This window comes from Ruditapes philippinarum, unplaced genomic scaffold (assembly GCF_026571515.1).
Source record: "Ruditapes philippinarum isolate M1 unplaced genomic scaffold, ASM2657151v2 ctg988_1_1_1_1, whole genome shotgun sequence".
Lineage (NCBI taxonomy): Eukaryota > Metazoa > Mollusca > Bivalvia > Venerida > Veneridae > Ruditapes > Ruditapes philippinarum.
In genome coordinates this window covers 156,686-175,916 of record NW_026864886.1, presented here as the reverse complement: position 1 = coordinate 175,916, position 19,231 = coordinate 156,686, and the positions used below count along the sequence as shown (strand labels likewise).

General features: G+C 31.7%; 2 protein-coding genes across 2 annotated transcripts in view; one reads left to right on the top strand and one right to left on the bottom strand.

Annotated features, from left to right (window-relative positions):
- The first annotated feature begins 596 nt into the window (after positions 1-596).
- Positions 597-5,868, top strand: LOC132727171 (RING-box protein 2-like). Its single transcript, XM_060712599.1, has 3 exons — positions 597-775; positions 2,734-2,781; positions 3,285-5,868. Exons 1-3 carry the CDS (start codon positions 634-636, stop codon positions 3,401-3,403), a joined length of 309 nt encoding a protein of 102 aa, XP_060568582.1. The 5' UTR covers positions 597-633; the 3' UTR covers positions 3,404-5,868.
- A 327-nt stretch (positions 5,869-6,195) lies between these two features.
- Positions 6,196-19,231, bottom strand: part of LOC132727172 (protein strawberry notch homolog 1-like) — a 58,795-nt gene continuing 45,759 nt past the window's right edge. The window contains 10 exon segments of the mRNA XM_060712600.1: positions 6,196-8,339; positions 8,788-8,932; positions 9,479-9,584; positions 9,767-9,850; positions 10,246-10,328; positions 10,779-10,955; positions 11,434-11,535; positions 11,921-11,982; positions 14,825-14,959; positions 15,712-15,792. Coding sequence (XP_060568583.1) covers positions 7,449-8,339; positions 8,788-8,932; positions 9,479-9,584; positions 9,767-9,850; positions 10,246-10,328; positions 10,779-10,955; positions 11,434-11,535; positions 11,921-11,982; positions 14,825-14,959; positions 15,712-15,792 — 1,866 coding nt within the window. The 3' untranslated portion in view covers positions 6,196-7,448.

Here is a 19,231-nt window from a genome sequence, read left to right as displayed (position 1 = left end):
CTTTTAAAACTCGAAGTTGTAATTATTTTTAACATTATACAGACCTATCTTTTTCTCTATCCTAAACAGGAAAATTCTACTATGTTTTTACTGAATTAAGTCAATATATAACTTCTCATTAGCTTTAACAAGATCCTTATTAAGTTTTTTTTAAAGTTTTTTCCTGATAACTCTTCATGGCTCATACTAAACAGAAGTAGAAGTAAGATAAAAACTTTTTATTATTATTAAAAGTATTAAAAAAAGTAAAGAGTAAATTAAGAAATAATCGGAATTTATTACGTAATTAGAGTTAGATTTTTATACAACATTAAGTTTTGAAACCTTGGACGATTCCTTAAAAACTTGGTAATGATGTCGACTTAAGAAAATATAACAAGATATTTTTCAGGCAAGCATAATTTTTATAAAAATTTCTAAAAATTACACAAATTATACATTCATTTTTTTTTACACATGCATGTTCTATTGTTATTGTTGTTTTTCTATTTTCAGAAGGCCGCGTTTCTTAATGTGTTACCTTCTTTAAATATGGATATTATTACTCACCAGTGTGTAATTTAGTAGTTTATAACCTTATTTGTAGTCCGCATTTTTCGTACTTGAATCCGTCTATGAAACGTGAAAACAAAGATGGCTGACGAAATGGAAGTTGACAGAGAAGTAGCACAAAAACCAGACAAAATGTTTACATTGAAGAAATGGAACCTTGTAGCTATGTGGAGCTGGGATGTAGAATGTGATACGTGTGCTATATGCAGAGTACAAGTAATGGGTACGAATTTCTTTAATAAAAATTGTCTATTTTTTTTGTTTTGTTAAAAATTCATCATAATTTTTCAGTGCTTTAAATTATTCGCATTGATTCATGATCAGTAATCGGCATTATGGTAAAAAATACAATTACATGAACTGATAATATATGTTGTCAGACATTTGGACGAGTGCCACCAAAAACCGGACAACCATCAAACCCGGACGGCCCCAAAGAACACTTTATTTAGTATAATGGAAGTGGCTAGCCGTACGGGCCCGTACGGCTAGCCAAAAGTTCTAGCCGTACGTGAGTCACGTACGACTAGCCAGGACACACTGTATTGGCTAGCCGTACGGCACATTTCAAAAATATATGGAAGGCGAAAGTGCATATGTTAATTGTGACTTTAAGCTAGGATTTTAGTCAAGAATGTTTACTTTTTAGAGATTAATCGACGTGTTAGCTACAGTAAAGAATGTACGTACTTTGTCATCTCAAGACGTCGAGAAAAAATAGCGTTTTGTTGCAATTAAATAACATCAATTGAAATAGTTAACAAAATTTTGATAATAATCCTTTTTTGTTTCATTAAATTTAATTTTTAAATTGATAGAAAAAAAAAAAAAAAAAAAAAAAAAAAAAAAAAAAAAAAAAACACACCGAAAATAATTGTTGTCGGTCTCTGATAATTGCGTCAAATACCGACGGTATAGAAGTTTGTCCATCGTCCATCATTAAGGAAAGTTTGCATTATTAAATTATTTTTCCTTTTCACCGTTTTATTTCATTCCCCTCCGATCATTATTTATTCGATCCATGTGCTTAATTAACAGATTTAACAATTCATCTTTCATACAAATCATAAGCATGAAAATTAAGGACGTTATAACATGCAACTATAAGACACTTAATTTTATTAAGATAGATTATACAACGCTTACTCGAATTCATTTTTTTTTTGCAAATTTGCGGAGCATCTTTATTAAAGTGAACACACTAGGACAAATGCGGAGATTTGATTAAAATCGTCGTTTAAAGACACAAAAATAACATATGCATTTTCGACTTCCATATAATTTTGAAAAGTGCCGTACGGCTAGCCAATACAGTGTGTCCAGGCTAGTCGTACGTGACTCACGTACGGCTAGAACTTTTGGCTAGCCGTACGGGCCCGTACGGCTAGCCACTTCCTAGTATAATTTTCTTTGTTCATTGGTTGTCAATCAGCCACTCTAATATCAACAATTAATGCATTGTGGTGTGGTAAGCAAAACACTTTAGAATGTTTATTCTACGTTTAATTAATTAAACTTATTTTGTCTTAATAGTTTTGTGCTATTACAAGAATGTTGACATTAAAAGTCTGATCAATGTCAAGTGTGAAATACCTGACCTCCTTTACAAGCTTTTATCATTTTCAGAATTAAAAAGGATTAATCAAAATTTCAGCACATGCTGCTGGAAAACTGTATTTTATGTTACAATTATAAAAAAATAAAACTAAAGCCATTATATGAATTAGATTAAAGTTATAAATATCTGTCCGGACACATGGTACTGTAGCAACGACAATTTAAGAAATTTTGATACCCCCAAGCATCAAATACAAATGTCAACAATATCAGAAATAAACAAACTAGGTTCTCTTTGTTCAGTGGTTGCCATTCAATCAGCCACTTTTTATCAACAATAAATCATTAAATGCATGCTTTTTCTATTATAAATTAATTAAATTGATTTCAACTTTCTCAATTTTGATAGTTTTGTGACTATTACAAGAAGATCGACTTTGAAAATTCTGATGTTAAGAGTGCAAAACCAGACCATTTTTACAACTACATGTAGACATAATGATATAAACCAATTCATTTGCAGAGTAACCATTAATGATTGAAACACTCCCTAGCTAGTAAGTAGGTAGTTGTTATTTTTCCCAGTTACATTTTATAATGTTTCTGTATATTCTACAATTTCAGATGCTTGTTTGAGATGCCAGTCAGAAAACAAACAAGATGATTGTGTTGGTAGGTAACTATTACGTTGTATTATTTGTATTTTACTTAGATGTCATTTTAAAGAAGAACAAAATGTTATTACCACTAGATTATTTATTTATTTAAGGTTTTACTTTTCTTTGTAAAAGCACAGGCACTATTCTGTTAGGGTGAGCCTTCAACTACATGTAGTATGATCTCTTATAACTACAAATTTGTACATGTTAATGTTATGTGAACATTTTAGAGGAAGTGAACTTAATTACATCAAGCGGTAACAAAACATACATGTACATTTCTACTGTTTTCAGGTTAAACATGTCATTCGGATGATTCCATGTTAAAAATGTTATGTGAACTTCAATCAATTGTTCTCTGTAAAACAATTGTTAATGTTATAAACAATATTTCATTAATGTAATGTACCCACTTAAGAAAATGAGCCAATCATTTGATGTGTGCATTATTTTCTTTTTTAATCAAAACTTTTTGAGTCTTTATATATATATGATATTTCAATTTCTTTATTTCAGTTGTATGGGGCGAGTGCAATCATTCTTTCCACAACTGCTGTATGACGTTATGGGTTAAACAGAACAACAGATGTCCCCTATGCCAGCAGGACTGGGTTGTTCAACGTATAGGAAAATAATCCGCTATAGTGTCATAATTAATCTTATCTCAAAATAAAATCATGTCATTTTGGTGAAATTGACCGTCTTTGGACTGAAGAGATTCTGATGGTGTTTTATACCTGTTGAGTTTCGCAGTATGAATATTTTAAGTACATGAAATGACACATGGAGAGTTTTGAATCTATCATATTATTCTTTATACTTCATGTAAGTATCAAGTGAATAATGAAACTATTTATCTACATTACCTGATGACAGGAATGAATGTGAAGATCAAGTTTTTGCTATTGTAATACAAAAGAAACGAAATATGTCATAAATTTTAGACTTACAAACGCAGATATTGACAACAGAAAATTCATGAAACAATTGGTCTCATTATGAATATGGACCAGTGTAATTGACAGAAGTTTTATTAAACATGTAAGCACAGTGAGAAGAAAGAAGTTAACTCTTAAGGCACAGATGTTAAATTTTAGGAAGTCAGTGGTACGTCTTTGATCTTAATTTTTGGCATACAGTTACGTGGATTCTCGGGTGTAATTCAAGCCCGTTAACAGAAGCCTTGTAGCGGTACATGTACAAGTACACTGACTCACAGAACTGTTGGTATTTGGAATTTTTGTTGGTGTCTACGTTCATCTGCAATAGACATGTAACATGCATATATTATGGATTGTAACATTAAGGCTTTTTAGGAACATGATAATTTGATAGTTACATTCAAATATGAAACAAAAGGTATAACATAGTGTAAAAGTGCATCACATTTTGTTTTTTTAGACTTGTTTAGTAAGCAAGTTGTATAAATTTATATTTTCTTATGTAAAATTTACATGTATGCCTTATTCCCATCGATTTGTGACCTAAATAAATGACTGGTATAAATACTTCCGCAAGGGCATACACCATCCGAAAACTACACAAGTTTTATTAGACACACGATTTGACAATTCTATCCAATCAAAATGCGTAACTGAACAGGCGTAAATGTGCTTACCCTACAATCAGCTGATGACCTTATTACTTGAAAATATCCGATAAAGATGTTATAATTTATCAAACACACTTACAATTAAGCCAAAAAAATATTCATTATGCTGTAAGAATTTACTTAAGACTTTGAAACATATTTTGATCAGATCGGACTGAAAATAACCATGCAAACATTTAGTGGTGTGAGCACCTTTATTTTCATGACGCCACAGGGTGAATCGGATTTCACAAATCAATGGGTAAGCATCCAGCTGAGCAAGACAGTCATGGTTGAAATGTTCAGATGCTCTAATCTTTGAGCGGTTGTTTTTAGAAGTAATTTAAAGTTTTTTGAACTTTTAGATAATGAATTTATTTAACAAATGCACTAATTGCACTGTATGTATGTCTGATATTTGTTGTGCAAGTGCAATTTTTCAAAATAAAGAGTCACGAATTGACGAGAGAAAAGCATAATAAGGACCTTCTCTGTTGGTTTGATTTTTAAAAAAAAAAAAAGACTTGATAGATGTTTAAAAATGTAACATGTGCTTCTTAACAACTTGGAATAAAAAAACATTCAAATTAATCAATGATGTTATGAATTTTCAAACGTTCACATATGAATCAATCTTAAGTTATTATTTAAATAAATATTCTTTTTCATAAATAAGGAAATTATAGTTGGATCATATTGATACATCTTACCGTGGAAATCATTTTTTTTTTTAATTTTATTAAAATATACTATATATATACTGAACCAAAAAAGAAACTTTTGCAAAGTATGTGCCAGTTGTTCAAGGGTACCACTTAGATGTACACACTTATATACATGAAGTAGCTTGTAAAACTCGTTTTGTTTGCAAAATCGATCAGCTAATCCACGTATAAAATCCCGCTGTGTATTCAACGTAAAAATCGAGTTACAAAAGGATTGAAAAACTGTACTAACATATCTACATTCAAACTTGGAGAAAGTTTCTTTTTTGTTTCAGTATAGATACCAAGTCAACATTATAATGTAAGCAAATAAAAATTATACATTTATAATAGTGTGATTGACTGACCTTAAACACCAAAATTCAAAAATACAGCTACATTGTATTGGACTAGTCATAAAACAGATTGCAGGTCATATTTGATTCTCATTAACTACTGGTATAATTACCATATGCACTGTAAGGGTTAAACTATGTAGTGTTTGCCAGTGACAGAGCATCACACTGCCAACTGGTACACTGTAACTGTGGAATAAATTGTGATCTACAAGTAATTACTGTATTAAATTTACTAAATTTTACTACAGTGGCAATTTTATTTGACAGTTGGGAACTTGTATGTTTTACATAAATATAAATTACATGTACAATGTATATAGGAATGAATACACATGCATTATTATTGATGTGATGTCTGGTTTTGTTCAGGATAAAAATATTTTCTATGGATAATATCTTTAGTTCAACTTTGTTGTTTGTTTTCAAATAAAATATCACATTGTGAACATTTGTTTTATTTGTTAATTATTTTACAGTTTTATATATCATTAGTTACCACACTCGGGACCAAATTTTAGTTATTTTTCGATATAACTTTCTGTCATGCCAAATATACATGTAAACACAATCAATGAAATCCTTCAAGTTATTGTTATTAAACCTGTTAATAACTTAATGGAAAATTTGCTTGAATTTGCTTTCACACATTTACTCCCTGCCAATTCCTGCAATAATTCAGGTTTTAGCTGTCACATGTGTAATGAACAGCATTAACCACTTGGTCATGGAAGGCTCCTCATCACTCCTGTATTTCATTCTTCTGTGCATATAGCATGTGTTTGACAGGATTTCCTGTTTAAATGTTGAATTATCCTTAAGCAGATGCTAGGGGGCGTGGACGGTAGCTTGCACTTTCCAGTACCGTCCATGAACAGGCTCAATCAAACCAAGCCTGAAACATTTTCAATTTTGCCGTTCAGGGTGTCCTTTAAGGATTCTGTTTATTCTATATTAGTAGTAAGTAGTAAAAGAAAACTGGCAATGATAAATCTTAAATTGCTTTAATTAGTCATCTGGTCAAGATATAAACGGAACAAGTCTAACAGTAAACATGTGTATGCAAAGAAAGGGAAACACAAAAATAGCTGACCTGAGCACCATTAGATTAATATCAAATGTGATGAATGAAATATTAACAAAGAAATTTTTTTTTAAAAACCAGACTAAAGCAATTATTCAAGTACATAGAAAAATGACCAAAAATCATCATTCATGATTTCAGAATAAAGGCAAATCCCAATCCTGCAGGGTGTTCGTGAATTTTTAAGAGATAAAGTTTAAAAATTCTATAGTTGAAATGGATTATACATATAAACATAAGAATAAAACCCACAAACATGCTCATGGGAAAAACAATAATATCTAGAAAAATATATGATGATTATGAGAGAGAAACTCCTGTACAATTATCACATTATTTACCTAACATCACTTTAGACTAGACTGTTGAACAGTACTTCTCAAGGTAATGACAGCTTTTAAGTGAAAAAATTTACTTGATAAATTGAACAGGTATCATTCAATTAAACAAATCTATAGAAATTCAAATTTATCTGTAAAAATAATTTATTTCTTAAAGGAACATGCCTCCAGATTCATGCTAATTTTCATGAAAATTTTGAAAATGTTTTAAAAGTAAAATATTGTGAAGTGAACAAAGAAAGTATTTTACACATGGCATGCAGCTTTAAAGGAACTTGACTGAGGAAAAATTTCTAAAAATACAAAATATTAATTTCTTACTAAGATCAAATTGATAAGAGTTATGGGCCTTGGACAGTGACCTATTGTGCTCTTAAATAAGTGTGTGAAGTTTCAAGCCATTGCTTTCAGTAGTTTTGGAGATACCAACTTTTATGCAAAAACGTAACAAACTATGACAGAAAAGACCAATGCCGACTTGAGAACAATAGCTCTCCCTTTTCTTTGAACAGTCGAGCTAAAAATTAAATTCAGCAGATACATGCTTCAAGCATTCTATAGAATTTGTAATATTGCCAAGTTAATGTCTTTTATCACAGTCAATTCACTCTATGATACAGTTATCTATATGAGAATTCAAATCTGCATTTGAAATACCCTTCTCAAAAACTTTACAACATATTGGACAAGTCGCAGATTTATTCTCTTCCTCCTCTTTCTTCGTCTTCATTTTCTTCAATGTTGAAAACAACGTAGCCTGTTTGGGCTTTTTGCTAGGCTGAGAGCTGGATGGATAGTCCAAGCTTCTTTTCTTTGAAGAACTGGTCGTAAAATATGAAGAGCAAGTTCTTGAAGAATCCATTTTAGAATTTGAGCTCGAATTACTACCGGTATCTTCAGTTTCAACTTTCGTTACCTTGCATTCACTACTGGTATCTTCTTCAGACTTACTATCCAAGTCCATAGAAGAACATGCACTACTTGTTTCACCTACGTCTGCTCTTTTCAGAAAAGTTTCATAACTTATTTCTTTTGTATTTTTTACTGTATCTAATTTATTGCCTACATTCCTACAATCGCTGGTTTCACTGCTTTCATTTTTCGGAGTTAAAGAGGTTTTAAAAAAGTTTTTAATGGTCAATGGAGGTTTTAGCGCCTTTGCTAAACATTTAGAATTAACTGGTGTGACATCCTGAACAACTGTTTTTTGAGTATCCGAACTTGATCCATTTGGCAGATTATTTTGGTCCAATGAATTGGAATCATTTAAATTGACTGCAGTTGTATTTGGCATCTGGTAAAGTCCACTCGATGACTGGGATAGTCCATTTTGAAATGCAGTGGTACTGTTGGAATTCTGGGATAGCTGACTTCCTTGGAATAGTCCACTGGTACCAGAGGGTAGTCCATTAATGCTTTGTGACATCATGATTGCTTGGGAGAGTCCATTATACACTCCCTGACTAGATGGAAAGTACTGTGACATCTGAGGTTGCTGTAAACACAAGAAAATATTGCTCAAAACATAACAGAAAAATAATACACTAATATTATGACCCCTTATTCATGCAAAATCATTAAATGTTCAAAGAAAATTTCACTATGCAGAGGTATTAATCAAGGAGAAAAAGACTATGGGAAACTTAATTGCTACAATCAAATTTTTCAGGATCTTCAATGCTCTTATGACAAGTAAACCATAGGACAAGAATGCCCCTAATTTGACTTTGTTTTGCGAGTCTACAGTAGGACAGCAGGAAGCATGGACAATGGCAAATCAAATCTACATGTATATGCCCCCACAGTTTATGTCGCACCAATACAGTATATGTGTGGCTCAATCCTACAACGGTTAGAGGTCTGAAGTCAACAACCTTAACCTTTGGCAATGGACGCCCCCAAAAACTTTATAGACAGTGCAAAAAAAGCAACTGTGAACTTACAGATTGTTGAGCATTCTCTATAAATCGTTGTTCTTTCAGTGTTTTCTCCACCTCTGGTATGAGTAGTTGTGGATATCTTATTCCTACTACACGTTCACCATCGTTTAACTTTACTCTTACAACACGGATAGATGATTCTGTTTTACTGAAAATACAATATTGTAGACAAGTAAGCATTACAATGCAATATTTACATGATAAGATATCATTTAAGTAAAGCATTTCTTATAGAACTATGAGGTTTCAAAGGTTATTCAATTGGTTACGATAATTCCCAAGTGTCAGCTTGCATTCTACTTGAGTAACATGTAATTAGATAAGATGCTTGAGCTCCAAGTAGGATCTTGATAAAGTATTGTAAAATCCACCCATTTAAACTAACTTATTGGCAATTTTGGTAAAATTTTGTTATATCAACAAAAGCCACATACACAATCAAAAATCTAGATAAGCTTATATTGATCTTTATATACCACTTTTGAATTTAACATTAAATGATTACATGTGAATATATCAACTGTAAATTAATGACAATGAATTTAGATAAAACTTGTATGCTACAAAGATTAACATCTCTCTCGGGTTGATTTTGTTAATGAAATAAAGCAGTATAGCAATTAAGGAGGCATATATGTGACCACAAGATAAAATAAAATACTATAGTTGCTCTAATAATTTAGTGGTTTCCTACCTGAGATTCAGCTTGGTTGCATTGCGATTGAGTGTACCCTCCAGAATACTCATGTATGTAACTATACTACCACATAGAAGATGTAGACTATAGCAACGACTTCCAACTGTAAATCAACAACAATGAATTGTAGCATGGTATATCTACACCTTATATTTTCTACATGGAATCAATACTGGCAATTTCACGATAATCTATAGGCAAAATTCACCATGAAAATAATCTATGGTCAAAATACACCATGAGACATAAAATCTGAATTCTTAATCTGATCAACATGATACTTACCTTTACAAAAGTCTTTATTCTTACAGTGAGAGCCATGTACACAACTTGACTTTGTAGTTTCATACTGTTCTTTCCATCCTTTCTCTGAAATAATAAAATAATAAATTAAACCAAGGTTTACAATAGAGTTGCCAACCAATGCAACTATGTGACTCAGAAATATTTTTGTTCATCAAATTTAGTGACATTAGAAGTTCATATAAACATAACTTAAAGCTAAGCTAAATTATAAGTAACAGTAAATAGGGGTGTGTGTGGCTGAATGGTAACCTTGTCCTTCAATGTTACTGGTTCAAATCCTGCCAAAGACTTTGGATTCTTTCACGAGGGGAAGCTATCCAGCTAGCTTATTAAATGTAGTGGTTCTACTAAGTTCGCTTTCAGGCCTGACATGACACCCTGAGGGGCACATGAGGTCGGAAAGTTGCCATATGACCTCTACTGTGTTCTTTAATGACTGATGTATAAAATAACCTTACCTGCATCAGCTCTATCTATTTTAGTATATCTCTGCAACAGATCGGTTTTCTCCTCTTCAAAGAATGATAACCCTGTGTTTGGTCTGTGACAGATAGAACATTATGATTTATACTTTAAATAAATACAACAAGCAAAATTGGTAAAGGTTTTTACATGCTGATATTTAAGGTTAAAGTTACGATGATCAACCCTTTCTAAACTTTGAAAACATTTTTCTGTATGTGTACTTTTTGTCTTTTTATGAAAAGGCCCTCTTGGCAAATTGCTTGAAATTGTTGTCTTTGAATAATTTCAGTGTCTTTAAATCAAAGAAAGGAACAGGTTCTATTCCACATTAAAGCTACATATTATGTAAGTTCTATTCAGCACTTAAAACTAATAAAAGCTATCCTTCAAGCTTACAGGAAGGTGTCACATGCTTCAAATCACATAATGAAGAGACACAATGCATAGGTCTCCACTAGTAAAACAACAATTTCACTGCATACCATTTCCATATTTATTGTTTGCATGACAAGATTTTATTTCATACCTTGCTATTTTAAACAGATGTGTGGAGTTCTCTTTCTGTGTAGCTAGAATAAATAGTTTCTTGCCCCATACATCTCGTCTGGAGATATAAAACCCATCTTGTTTCTGGCTGTGATTATCTGCCCTTGTTAAAGTTTGTTCCCAGCTCATTCCTCGGTCAATGTTTAACTCCACTAGTCTAAGATAAAAACACAGAATATTAACATATAAATTCAATGTGGGACGGCTGTCTGACAAAGTTGTGGACAATGGCTGTACAACAAAAATATAACGCCCAAGCCTAAAATAATTTTGCACAAGTGTATCTCCATCAATTAGAAGGAAAATAAGACACAATACTTCAAGGAAGTATGCATACATTAAAACATAAAGCATCAATACAGGACTGATATTTGCATATGCAGTCCACGCCAAAACTAATCATTTTTCAAGCCTAATAGATTATCTACAAAACAAGACTATTGTGATATGGAATTCATTGAATAACGTAATATATATATAATAAGTGCTTTGCAATTTTGAAATGAATTACCGAAAGATGAAATAATGATGAAGGTGTGAAGAGAAATAAGCAAGACAACCTTGTATCATAAATCTTGTGTCATAAATTGATTAAATAATACAGAAGTCAAGAAATACGCTAAAATGACTCATACCTGGTGGATGTGTGACCTTTGTTGAACTCTTTGAAGATTTCTTTAGGTTTTCCCACCATCTCTACAGATGAGGCAGTTATGTCCAGCATCCCCTCATTATACCTTAATATATCATTTCAACACAGTTTGAAAATATTTTGACCTGTTTCAAATCATAATCTAAATGTATGTTATAATAATTTTTAAATATTAAACATCATTTCACACAATTTATAAGCTGTTAGGTCATCAAACAATACAAATGCTATAATTCTATTTCTAATGACAGTATTTGTAAAAAATTTAAAGGAGCTCCACTGAAGTCTAAAGGCCTGAAACATAAAATGTGTGGATCTTTTATAGATCAGTAAGTCACTTAAAAGGGAAAAATGTAAAAAAGAATATAAAGAAATATACTTGCAGCTAAATTGAAAACTGATATAAAGTATGATTCTAAGCCCAATTTATGTTAAAAATCTTAAAAAAAAGTATTTCCAGTTGTACCAACCTTCCCTCTTTCTTTGCATTATCTATACCAAGTTTCATACACTCTGTGAAGTAAGTGAAGATCTGAAAGTAAAATAAAATCTTGAAACATTCCCCTGCCAATTTTGCTAAATTGATTTTTCCAGCTAGGTAAAAAATTAGTTTAGGGACTGCAATATGAAAATACATCTATATATTATTCCTAAATGTTTGAAATATCTAACATTAGTACCCTATGTAGGTTTGATTGCATATCATAAGTCTTTCCTGGTGGCATTCATATGTCATTATTCCTTCTACTTGGCATTCATAAGTCATTATTCCTTCTACTTCTCAGCATTCTAAAGTCAGTATTCCTTCTACTCAGCATTCTTAAGTCAGTATTCCATCTGCTCAGCATTCTTTAGTCATTATTTTTTCTACTCAGCATTCATAAGTCATTATTCCTTCTACTCAGCATTAAGTCATTATTCCTTCTACTCAGCATTTGTAAGTCATTATTCCTTCTATTCAGCATTAAGTCATTATTCCTTCTACTTAGCATTAAGTAATTATTCCTTCTACTCAGCATTAAGTCATTATTCCTTCTACTCAGCATTAAGTCAATATTCCATCTGCTCAGCATTCGTTAGTCATTATTCCTTCTACTCAGCATTCTTAAGTCAGTATTCCATCTGCTCAGCATTCTTTAGTCATTATTCTTTCTACTCAGCATTTTTAAGTCAGTATTCCATCTACTCAGCATTCTTTAGTCATTATTCCTTCTACTCGGCATTCATAAGTCATTATTCCTTCTACTAAGCATTCATAAGTCATTATTCCTTCTACTCAGCATTCATAAGTCATTATTCTTTCTACTCAGCACTTTCTAGTCATTATTCCTTCTACTCAGGATTAATTCATTATTCTTTCTACTCAGCATAAGGTCATTATTCCTTTTACTCAGCATTTGTAAGTCATTATTCCTTCTACTCAGCATTCTTTAGTCATTATTCCTTCTACTCAGCATTCATAAGTCATTATTCTTTCTACTCAGCACTTTTTAGACATTATTCCTTATACTCAGCATTAAGACATTTTTCCTTCTACTTGGCGTTAAGTCATTATTCCTTCTACCCAGCATTTGTAAGTCATTATTCCTTCTACTCAGCATTCTCAAGTCATTATTCCTTCTATAAAGCATTAAGTCATTATTCATTCTACTCTGCACTTTTTAGTCATTATGCCTTCTACACAGCATTCATAAGTCATTATTCCCTCTACTTCTCAGCATTTGTTAGTAATTCTTTAAGTCAGTATTCCTTCTACTCAGCATTCTTAAGTCAGTATTCCATCTGCTCAGCATTCTTTAGTCATTATTCTTTCTACTCAGCATTCTTAGTCATTATTCCTTCTACTCAGCATTCATAAGTTCTTATTCCTTCTACTCAGCATTCAAAAGTCATTATTCTTTCTACTCAGCACTTTTTAGTCATTATTCCTTCTACTCAGCATTAAGTCATTATTCCTTCTACTCAGCATTCTTAAGTCAATATTCCTTCTACTCAGCATTCATAAGTCATTATTCCTTCTACTCAGCATTCATAAGTCATTATTCTTTCTACTCAGCACTTTTTGGTCATTATTTCTTCTACTCAGCATTAAGTCATTTTTCCTTTTTCTCAGCATTAAGTCATTATTCATTATACTCAGCACTTTTTAGTCATTATTCCTTCTACTCAGCATTCTTTAGTCATTATTCTATCTACTCAGAATTAAGTCATTATTCTTTCTACTCAGCATTCTTTAGTCATTATTCCTTCTACTCAGCATTCATTAGTCATTAATCCTTCTACTCAGCATTCTTTAGTCATTATTCCTTCTACTCAGCATTTGTAAGTCACTATTCCTTCTACTCAGCATTCATAAGTCATTATTCATTCTACTCAGCACTTTTAAGTCATTATTCCTTCTACTCAGCATTAAGTCATTATTCCTTCTACTCAGCATTCATAAGTCATTATTCCTTCTACTCAGCATTCTCTAGTCATTATTCCTTCTACTCAGCATTCTTTAGTCATTAATCCTTCTACTCAGCATTCTTTAGTCATTATTCCTTCTACTCAGCATTTGTAAGTCATTATTCCTTCTTCTCAGCATTCATAAGACATTATTCCTTCTACTCAGCATTCATAAGTCATTATTCTTTCTACTCAGCACTTTTAAGTCATTATTCCTTCCACTCAGCATTTAGTCATTTTTCCTTCAACTCAGCATTAAGTCATTATTCCTTCTACCCAGCATTTGTAAGTCACTATTCCTTTTGCTCAGCATTCTTAAGTCATTATTCCTTCCACTCAGCATTAAGTCATTATTCCTTTTACTTAGCATTCTTTAGTCATTATTCCTTCTACTCAGCATTCATAAGTCATTATTCCTTCTACTCAGCATTCATAAGTCATTATTCCTTCTACTTCTCAGCATTCTAAAGTCAGTATTCCTTCTACTCAGCATTCTTAAGTCAGTATTCCATCTGCTCAGTTTTCTTTAGTCATTATTTTTTCTACTCAGCATTCATAAGTCATTATTCCTTCTACTCAGCATTAAGTCATTTTTCCTTCTACTCAGTATTTAGTCATTATTCCTTTTTCATTATTTTTTCTACTCAACAGAGTTAATAAACAAAACTTTCATATGTCTTTAGCTAATTTTTGGGTAGTTTCCCTTTGGTGTAAAATAATAGAAGTGTCACCCTACAGAGTGGTTTTCTGATATACATTGAATGTTCATCTGATTTAGTTTGTCAAATGAAACATTATTGTGTAATGATAAAAAGTACATGAGGTTATTATACTTGTTACATACCTATATACTTATGATACTTCTGAACCAAAATGAGAGAACCTGTAACAATAACTGACCAATATAACCTAACTTTACAACTTACCATGTTCTGTTTTTCCACACTTAGTCCAAGGATCCTGTTGAGAAATTTACTAACATCCCCAGTGTCCTTGTCTTTCAGTACAGGCCCTGATCTTAACATGTCAATATCTACCAGTCCCATCAACACCAGGCTAACCTTAAATCATTCAAGATTACATGCTTAACAATACTGATGGTTTACCTGAGTTTTTTTTTTAAATTTTTGTTGGGTTTTATGTTGCACCAGCACAGTATAGGTATTATGGCGACATTACAGCTTTACTGGTGGAGGAAGCTCTCACAATTACCCTTTGTGCATTATTTCAGGCAAAAGCAGGTACCTGAGAAGAACCACCAACGTTCGGTAGGCTAGCTGGATAAATTCATCACAAGAAAGAATCAAAGTCTCTGTCAGGATTTTAACTCACATCCATGAGAGGTAAGTGGTTTGAAGTGAAAACTAAAGAGGTGCTTGCTTATAACTGTAAGTGTGACATGATCATTCAAATATTAACATAGAATCTTTTCAATCAACCCTTAATATCTTTACAATTAACAAATTATCAATACCATGTTCAATATTTGCGCTTTAATTACAGCATCTATATGTAAAATAACTTTATGCTGGCACTGTTTATCTAAAGAAAGCTGCCACCCCAACTCATTAAGTTCTAAGAAATAATCAACACTGTTTAATATCCATCGTTGATTTGTTCTGGGGTATTAGTAAGGAAGGTAATGAGGAGTATAGTAGATCTGTGGAAAAATATTTTTTTTCAGTCCCAAAATTTTTCAATTTCCATATATAAATCTATGCATTTCCAGTGTTGATGAGCAAGCTAGCATTTCTAAAATTATTTTCCTAAACTAACCTTTGTAAGATCAATAAATTTAAGCCATAAAACTTACCTGCATATGTCTGTTAAATAATTCAAAATCATATTTGCCCCCAGTCAGCACATTTAATGACAATCCAGGAACCATCTTTTTCTGAAAAATAAAACAACAAAGGGATATAAAAACTACGCTTTTAGACTTAAGGTAGTCTTACTGTAATGCTTTCCAGCCAAAACAATAAAAAAATCTTACATCGCAATCTTACAATCTTATAATTCATAGCAAATCGGTTATTTCTTCAAAATCTTGGGTATTAGCTTATTTACTCATCCTTTATCGCTATGTTCAAAATTCCAGTTATTAATGGTTAAAAATTATTGACAACCGAAGATTGAGAAAAACAAGCAATTATCATAGTATTGCAAGCAATCCATAAGTCCCCTACCGGTTAGAACCCCAGCAGCATTCTGATGGGCCATTGGCCATTCAATTTTACCAGTGGATGAATGACATGAATGAACTTAAATCTTTTGAGTTCTAAGTTTGTCTATATAACAGTAATGTGTTAAGTTTCCCTGCCTAGTAAGGAAATTCTGTTTATACAACCTTGTCATATTATTAAGATGTAGGATTTTAAAGTAAATCCTATAAGGAATGAAGAAGTTGGAGTGAAAACAAAAAAGTTCAAGGGGGGGATAATTCTGGAAATAGTCTTGCTAGAGTATTTAACCTTCTCAAAAATGTTGAGTGATAATAAGAAACATATATATGAAGTTTGAAGTAAATACATTAGGAAATAAAGAAGTTATTTAAAAAAGACAACATTTTTTTTTCATAAAAATTCTAAGTTCAAGGGAGGTAATACTGATAATTTTTGTGCTAGAGTTGTAAACCTTGTCACATATGATGTGGTTGATGGCCAGAAACTTATATTTAAAGTTTGAAGTAAACACCTTAAGAAATAAGAACTTATAGTGAAAAAGCTGAAAAATTTAAATCAGAAATCTTGAAATTCAGGCTATTTGTTGCCATAGCAACCAGAATATTCAACACAGGAAGAAAATAAAAAGATGTGCATAATCTCCAGACTGCCATCTACCCATATTTCAAGTTTCATAAAAATATTTTCAGTACTTTTTGAGTTTTCACTGGATCCAGTATGTGTGTTAAATTTGCCATATTTTCAGACTATTTGTTGCCATTGCAACCAGAATTTTCAACATAGGAAGAAAAAAAAAAGACGTGCATAATGTCCATACTGCCATCTATCCATATATTAAGTTTCATAAAAATATTTTCAGTACTTTTTGCGTTATCGCGGGATCCAGTTTTGTGGACGGACGGACTGACAGACAGACGGACGGAGGGTAAACCTAAAGTCCCCTCCGGTTAAACCCGTAGGGGACTAATAATGTTCTGTAACTGACCAATTTATTATGATATTGGCCGATATAAGAAATTTTTAGGTGGGAAAGCATTACAGTAAGACAACCTTTAGAAAGAAATGTGACTAATGTGAAATGAACATAAACTATGACTACAGTGTAACCTCCACAGAGCGACCCTTTGTAGAGCAACTCCCTCTGTACAACCTCTTCAGAACACCTCTCTGCAACAACCAAAATCTTTAGGCAAAGTAAGAAGGATCCAAGATTCAAGTAATAATTCACATGTTATGAGCAATTAAAGGTGAATTTTTCATTAAATTTCTACTGCATTTAACTAATAAACGTGGGTTGAAAGTGCGATTGATAATGTATAAAATGATTCCTTAAGATAACTATACAATAATATACATTTAATCTTATTTTCAAAATTTTCATGAAAAAAAAAAACATTAGTCTGGAGGCGTGCTGCTTAAATAAAGTACCGTAAGTAAGATGGTTAAACATGCATTTAACACGGAGGCGTTATTTTGTCACTATTCATAAACTATTACTTTTAATTAATTACAGATATAGGTTAACAATCTTTATACAAAACTAAAATTAATTTTATTCAAGATGGAGTATCAAAATATCATAAAATGACATCATAATATATTTTGAATATCAAGATCAATTGTTGATTGTTCTATCAAATACAATGCAAGTATTGTCTCAAAAATTCCCACTGTACCAAGTTTGCTTATAATAATCACAGTTGTATAGTGTATAGCCTGGTCAGAAACTAGGTACCCCCACCCCAAGCTTCTCTACAATCCCCCAAAAATCATTTAAAACATAATAAACTCTAAAACATCATCACAGATGAATTTAAAAAAAAAAAAAAAAAAAAAAAAAAAAAAACAAACAAGCTTACTTACTATCCATAATACCAAACTATATATTATACAATATTCAATAATATATAGTTATGATATTACAAAATTAATAGCCTGTAACTCAATATTTTTTTTACTGATTTGTAATATGTTTTAGATGATTTTATTCATATAAATATTTTTGGGGGGTTGTAGAGAGGTCAGGGGTTGGGGTACCAGTTCCTGACCTGGCTACATCGCCATACATCTGTGATTATGATATCAATTATTCAGTAGTTTATCTTTTTCACCCATCTTCCCATTGTTATATATTATATTATTCATGATGTTGTTTTGGGTTTATTTTTTTAGGCTAGTTTATAGAACATTACTACTGTCCTAGGATGATAATTTGGTCTTAACGGTACATGGGAAAGTCCAAAAACGGGGTTATCTGGATTATTATCCGATATCGTAAAAGTAAACACTTACAAATACTATATAGCATTATTCTTACAGTATCGTTTGCGTATTACCGTTATGGCTCTGTCGGTAGATCGAAATTATTTGTAACTTTTAGAGTTTTGTTCTCATAGGTTCGAACCCCAAGTAGTGCCATTTTATAACCACAGGTTTTTCTTCTTGCTCTGTTTTTTTATCATTATAATAATTCATTTATTTTCGTTTTCCTTTTTGTTTTCTTCTTATGTTATATATTTTATAGTATATATTGATTTTTTATTTCTATTCTTTATTCTTTTTGTATTTTTTGATCACAGTGAAATAAAATATTCGATCTCATATTCATGTATGCATAAAACCGGTCAAACAATTGACTGTTCTGAGGTAAAAAAAAAAATGTACCAGTTGTCGAACTTCTGTCTGTACGGATAAAAACATTACTGACACGGTTGCTCTACCTACTGCGCTAACAAGACATATGATAACATGTAGTTTTATTTTCATTTTTATAGATTGTGGCATTGATCTGCCTAACCTATTTTTCGCATTGTTATTGGTCTTTGTTATGTAAACAAAGGCTCAAGTTATCATCCTAGGACAGTAGGTGCCATTTTAACGATCATACCTGGTTGTAGCATAAATAATAATAGTAACGTTCTATAACCTAACCCTATACTTTAAAATGTATAACAGACACGTTTTATCTTCATGTAACTCTGCCTGTTATCTGATAAAACTAGGTGAAGAATGTTAAATACCATAATATCTCCAAAAAATGCTCTCATATTTTTATTCATTTTTTTATTTTTTTGGCAGGTCACATGAAAGAATCCAAAGTCACTGTTGTGATTTGAACTTAAAGAGGTGAGGAGGTGATTTGAAGTCAAC